This window comes from Austrofundulus limnaeus, unplaced genomic scaffold (assembly GCF_001266775.1).
Source record: "Austrofundulus limnaeus strain Quisiro unplaced genomic scaffold, Austrofundulus_limnaeus-1.0 Scaffold72, whole genome shotgun sequence".
NCBI classification, from domain to species: domain Eukaryota; kingdom Metazoa; phylum Chordata; class Actinopteri; order Cyprinodontiformes; family Rivulidae; genus Austrofundulus; species Austrofundulus limnaeus.
The window spans coordinates 1,553,702-1,559,638 of NW_013952474.1; the positions used below are offsets into that span (position 1 = coordinate 1,553,702).

The window sequence follows — 5,937 nt, forward strand, 5'->3', positions numbered from 1 at the left end:
AGAACAGGAACCTGCTTGAAAACAGCAATTATGCTGAGTCAGGCTTGATTTTTAATAATCTTTTCCTGTTAAATAAATAAATCAAATCAAATCAAGGAGGATCAGAGTATTAATTGCCAAGTATTTAGATTTTTATACTATCACTTTAAAATAAAATTGTTTACMTTGTTAGTCATTTATAAAATGAAGAATCTGAGGCTGAGCTAAAACCTTTCTGCCTGCGGTTATTGTAATTAACTTGATAATCAGACKGAATAAAACTTTGAAAATAACTCACATAAAAAAAACAAAATAAATGTTGTCGAAAGAATTAGTTTTGTTTTGATAAATGAAAATTAATCTTTATCCTAGATTGTTACATCAAATCTAATTATTTAACAAATTCCTCAAACTAGTTATTCTCCAAATAATGTATAGATTTTTTTTATTTTTGTCCATTATTTTAATAAATTTAAATTAGTTTTGTAAAATAAAAAAATATACAAAAAAATTATTCTTTATGTAAATATTCATCTGTACTGGTAAACAAGTTCCCTGTATAAATACAGACTTCACTTGAGTGGTTTAGACTGATTACAAAAGGGTGAATAAATTAACTAAGCTGTTATTCTCAAACAACAACTGTGGCATGTRAAGTCTGAAAAAGTGCAGTCTTGAAAAATTTTTGCTTAAGTGATGCCAACAGCCAAATATCCACCAAGTTGGACACAACAACAGATAATATTTGAATCTTTTAGGCTGTAAGTCAGTTAGCTGTTAGCTTGGTTTCAAGTCAGGAATTCCTCAAATTCTTTGGTTTCCTCAGCAGGTTTGACCACTTAGTAGTGCTGAATATAACCCTCACCACAAAAATACTGTACTTAAGTTCTCACTCATCCAGAAGATCACTGCAATTCAGCTCATCACAAGTGATACAATTCTACTTTTGTTTTTTGATTTTATATTTTTCTCTTTTTTACTAAATAATGGGTAACTGCAGTTTTACAAAGCGATTTGCAGTATTATTCATTCACACAAACACACAAAAAGCAGTGGAGTTGCTTGACATTAAGAGCAACTTGGGCCCTGTCGACACAACTCTATAGATTTTTTTTGCTCCGTTCACAAATACACTAATGTAGATTTAGATTAGGCAAAGATATTCTTTGCAAGACGTGTCAAAATCAGTTTTCACTGACTCGGCTGCATGATGACAATTACGCTTTCTGTACACAAGCTCCTAGCAGAAGCTTTTTCTTATGCGCCAAGTATCATGTGATTGGTCAGAACTGGGCAGGCATGTCTATGCAGAAAAGCAGGCGAACCACAATCAATGAGGTAAATTCAGAGCATAGTCCACTGTGGTACAACACCATATTGGAAGGGGCGGGCTGTCAATGTCAACAATTTATCAGGGTTAGAGTTCTGCTTAGAATTGCATATAAATGTGTATGTGTACACGTATAAATATGTATATATTTTTACTTTGAGTCTTCTTTTTTTTGTTAAATAGGGGCAGATATTATAAGATCTTTTTCTTCTGCTGCTTCCCTTCATTTTATGAGATTTGTGGGGTTTTTTGTATTGAAATTTTTGTTTTTAATAGAAATGAATAAACTATTAAACTAAAACTAAAAACCTAACTAAATATTTCTCATCAGTTAGCCTCATTGATTTTTCCGGATATAATATACACGAAAAAACATTTCTATCAAATCAAAATAATGGTTGTCAATAGCAAACAAAGTTTCACTGATGTGCTGGCCTAAATTAACATGTCATGGTTCCTATGTTTACCGCATTCAGCTTCAACTGGGGAACAGTACTGTCTGGTGAGTTTTCCTGGCCATGAACAATATGGCCACTCTCTCCGATAGCACCTCTACTCAATACATCTAATAACTACAATAAAGAAATAAAGATTTATCTCCAAAAACTGCCAATCATCTGGTAATAAAAACCACTGGAGTGTTGTGAACGGGGCCTATAGCATCTTTTAGCTCCAGGACACTTCAGCACCATGTTAAGCTTGGAATCAAACTACAGACCGCCTGATCTGACCGGAGCCAGAACTGCCCACTGTCGTCAAGAACTTACAAATTTCAAGTGAAAACTATATCCGTATTCTCTTAAAGGACAGTTTCATGTATTTGTACCCTTCACTCAACACTAAACAGATAAACCTTTAGGTTGATGGTTGTGGTGTTTATCAGTCACTCATTAGGTGAAAACAAAACAAAAACTGTTTCGCTCTTGGACCTTTTCAGCGAACARGTGGGAGGGGTGTAGAGATTAAAGTCGAGGGAATGAGGAAACAAAATCATGACAACCACTGAAGCAGAAACTTGTCCCTTGAGTAGCTCCAGTGTTGCCAGGAAGTCAGGAGAGTTTCTGTACATCTCAATGATTACTTCTGGCACTCGAGTCCTGTTTYTTATTGTTGCTTTTGTTAAATTAACAAACAAATTCAGATCCCACAGAAGAATCTGATCCATAGGAGGGAACCACAAGGCTGATATGTGAGGACATGACTTTTCATTTCATTGAACCGTTATGGATTCCACAACAATTAGATGTTGCTGGGTGTTTATTTTTTTAGCACTATTGCACTCACTTCTTTCAGAGTTCCCTTTAATTTTTTGTACAAAAGTAAAATTTTAACTATAAAGGCTTTTGTTTGATAGCATAACATGCTCTTCCCTCTACAGCTCTTCAAATCTGAGCCCTCCCATTAGCAGCTCTTTGACATTAAATTAATTCACTAAAATTAACAAAAATAAATAAATAAAAAGCTAGCAGCAACAGATGCTTAAGATGCTTATGGCACTAAGTGTAAAATAAAATTTCAAAAATGACARAGCATTTTTATTATTTAGCTCACTCTTCTTACATTTTGTTAAATTTTATGAAATGTTTAATTTACATGATATCTGTAAATACTAAAACCTAAGTGTAAAAAGTAGATTTTAAAATGCGGTGGCTAAATGTTGAAGTTTACGTTTAAGAATCGCAGAGTGCATCGCGACCTTTGCTGTTGGTGCATGGCTTTTGTTGTGATGTCATCATTCTGAGACAAATGAAACCGCTAACACTGCTAATGCTGTTAGCACTGCTAACACTGCTAACGCTTCACTCCAAGTCTTCAACTTGCAGTTGCAACTCTGAGCTGCACTTCAAAGGGCCGTACCACAGGTACCATCCATAATCTTTTCAATTAACACATTTTGATTTTAAATATCATCTTCAGCAGTGTTAGCAGCGTTTGCGTTAACAGTGTTAGCATTTGCMTTTGTCMCTGGAAGATTACATCACAAGAGCCGAGCATCAAAGGCTGTGTCCACAGGCCGGGTCCTCCGGAGGACCCAGACTACCCTGTCGAGGTGGGCCGGGTCCTTGGTAGACCGGGAAGACCGGAAAAAAAGAGGCTGTGAATTTGGACGGTCTAGCCTCCCCTCCTTACCCCGGCGTACATCATGTCACCTAGCAACTATGATGACGCTAAAAAAGTAAACTTAAATCAAAACTAGAAAAATATCAATACATTAGCATTATTAATATCACAAAACTATAAAATTAACTTAAAGGTATCATTTGAAGAACTAATTGACCCGCTGTAGGTTCATGTTTATTTCGCGTTTTTTATGATGAAAAAATAATATTTAAAAACATGTCCATACAAATGATAAAAGTATAAGAATTACAACCGCTAAATTTTTTTTATTTTTATATCACCATATTTTTATTTAAAATGTATTCTTTTCTCTCGCTTCGTCCGCCATTACTAGCTTAAAAAAATCTCCGGTCGGGCCGCAATGCATTATGGGATATGCTGGGCCGGGAAGGATCCATCGGACCTGTCCTTCGATTCGGGCCAAAGGAAGGATGTATTTGTCGGCCGCATCGGAGGAGTCTTCGGTTTTGGACGTCCTTCGTCGCGGCGCTGTGACGTATGCGGCCGACGAATTCGACCTTCGGAGGACCCGTCCTGCCGTTTTGGACACAGCCAAAGGCTGAGTTCCATTCTGAAATACTTAAATGTAAACTTGATCATTTAGATGTAACATTTAAGATTTCATAATATTTTGTAAAAAACAGATAAAATGTAAGAACAGTGAGCTAAATAAAAATGTCTTAATGACATATTTTAACATATTATTTTACACTTGACGCCCCATAAAGATGAGGCTTTACATGGCAACAAATCTGTGTTCATTCAATAGCAATAAAAAAACATTTAATTGAAATGCTCTCTATGTGCAGTGCTCAGTAATTTCCAAGAAGCTGATGGAACTCCTAGAGGAGCTTATCATTTAGTCTAAATGAAATGAYCACACCCAGAAAATCAACACGGGCGGGACGCTGCGTCCCATCAAACATCTAAAGACGACGGCACGCATCAGTCGAAAAGGTCCAATAAATTTCAACGGRAAGAAAGAAAAAACAACACTGTTGGAGTCATGTGTTTTTTTCAGGGTAAACCCTATCACCCATCGCCGGGCGGGACAGTTCTAGATGTGTTAAGTTATTTTCTCTAGTGAGAGAGGACCTGCACATAGAACCCCTGACGCTCCCGAGGCGGCCCTTGAAGGAGCAGCCGAAGAAGTGCAGCATGCCGGGAGAAAAAATGATGAAGACCCAYGGGTCGAGGATGGAGTTGGCGGAGATGAAGAGGAGCGCCAGCCGGTCGTACACGTGTGACTCCTCCGTCCTGATGGAGTTGATGTACACCCGGATCTGTGGAAATCAACSGAGAAAACCAGATCATGTTATTTGGGTGTAAACCCAGGTGCCAACGCCAGGCTCACAGACAAACAGAGGCATCCTGCTCACAAATCCAACATTAAACACTTCTCTGATGCAGACTGGGACTGGCTCACTGCAGCCAAGAGAAGAACAGGAACTGAAATCAGACAAACTCGTCATGTTTTCTGTATTTGATGACATTAMAAATAGAAGCCTTAAGGAAATCATTAAAAAGAAACAGCCAAAGTGTCAWGTCTAATCAACTTCTTGTTTCTGTTTATTTTTGTACAATGATGATCCAACCCAATGTTCTCCTAGAGAAAAASAAACTCCACCCTCTTTCAGTTGTAGGGAATTGAAAGGAAAGTCCAGCCCATGACCGTACAGCTTACAGAACCTCAGTTAGACTGGAAACATGTGAACTGGTTAGATCAGCTGCWGTGTTTGGGATCATTGTTCTGTTGGACCCAGTTTGGTCCAGATTACATTGGTCACACAGATGAACTCACATTGAGCTCTGGAACCCTTTGGTCTACAGAGGGGTTCATGGTCCACTCAGAGACTGCAAGGAGCCCAAACCATCAGTCCTCTACCAWCGTGCTGACAGCTGGGAGGAGCCGTTTGATTTTCAATAAATGTAGCCCAGTGTGGCTAAGCAATACTACTTTGGTCTCATCCATCCAAAGGACYCTGTTCCACAWCTGAACRTGCTGACTGAGGCCTGRAGACTTTGACCAACAAGCTGCTCACGGAGGTCTGTTTGGTCTGACATGGAGCTAATTTCTCTGATCACTARACAGTCTGACCTTCAGGATGACTTTGCTGCCACTCTTGTGAAGACCGGCAGGGATCCTGAAGGTTTTCCACTTCTAAATAATCTCTCTCTGTAGAATGATGGACTACTTATTAGTGGAGAAATGACATTTGGACTTTACCAGATGGATAAGCAGCAACAGCTGCTCCTCTGAGGTCACTGCTGATGTGTTTCCATCTTGGCGTTGTGTCGTCACACACCATCAGTTCATTAACAGATTTGAACAGCAACTCCTGGTTGATCTGGTAGAAGCAGCAAGGCTGGATTTAACTTTCCTGCAACATTTTCTCTTTGTGTTTAATAAACAATTACTTTGTGGGACCTGTTTTTTTTACAGTCGAGTTCACATGAGGTTAAATTTGAATAATTTTACAAACTGATAAAGACCTAATCTTTTTTTT

The 5,937-nt window shown here is 38.2% G+C and overlaps 1 protein-coding gene across 4 annotated transcripts in view; it reads right to left on the minus strand.

The window, feature by feature from the left end:
- Positions 1 to 3,964: 3,964 nt before the first annotated feature.
- ptger2a (prostaglandin E receptor 2a (subtype EP2)) overlaps positions 3,965 to 5,937 on the minus strand; it is a 21,209-nt gene continuing 19,236 nt past the window's right edge. For all 4 annotated transcript variants that reach the window (XM_014010718.1, XM_014010715.1, XM_014010717.1 and 1 more), the window contains one exon: positions 3,965 to 4,713. In XM_014010718.1, the coding sequence (XP_013866172.1) occupies positions 4,435 to 4,713 (279 nt within the window). In that variant the 3' untranslated portion in view covers positions 3,965 to 4,434. The remainder of the gene's footprint in view (positions 4,714 to 5,937) is intronic.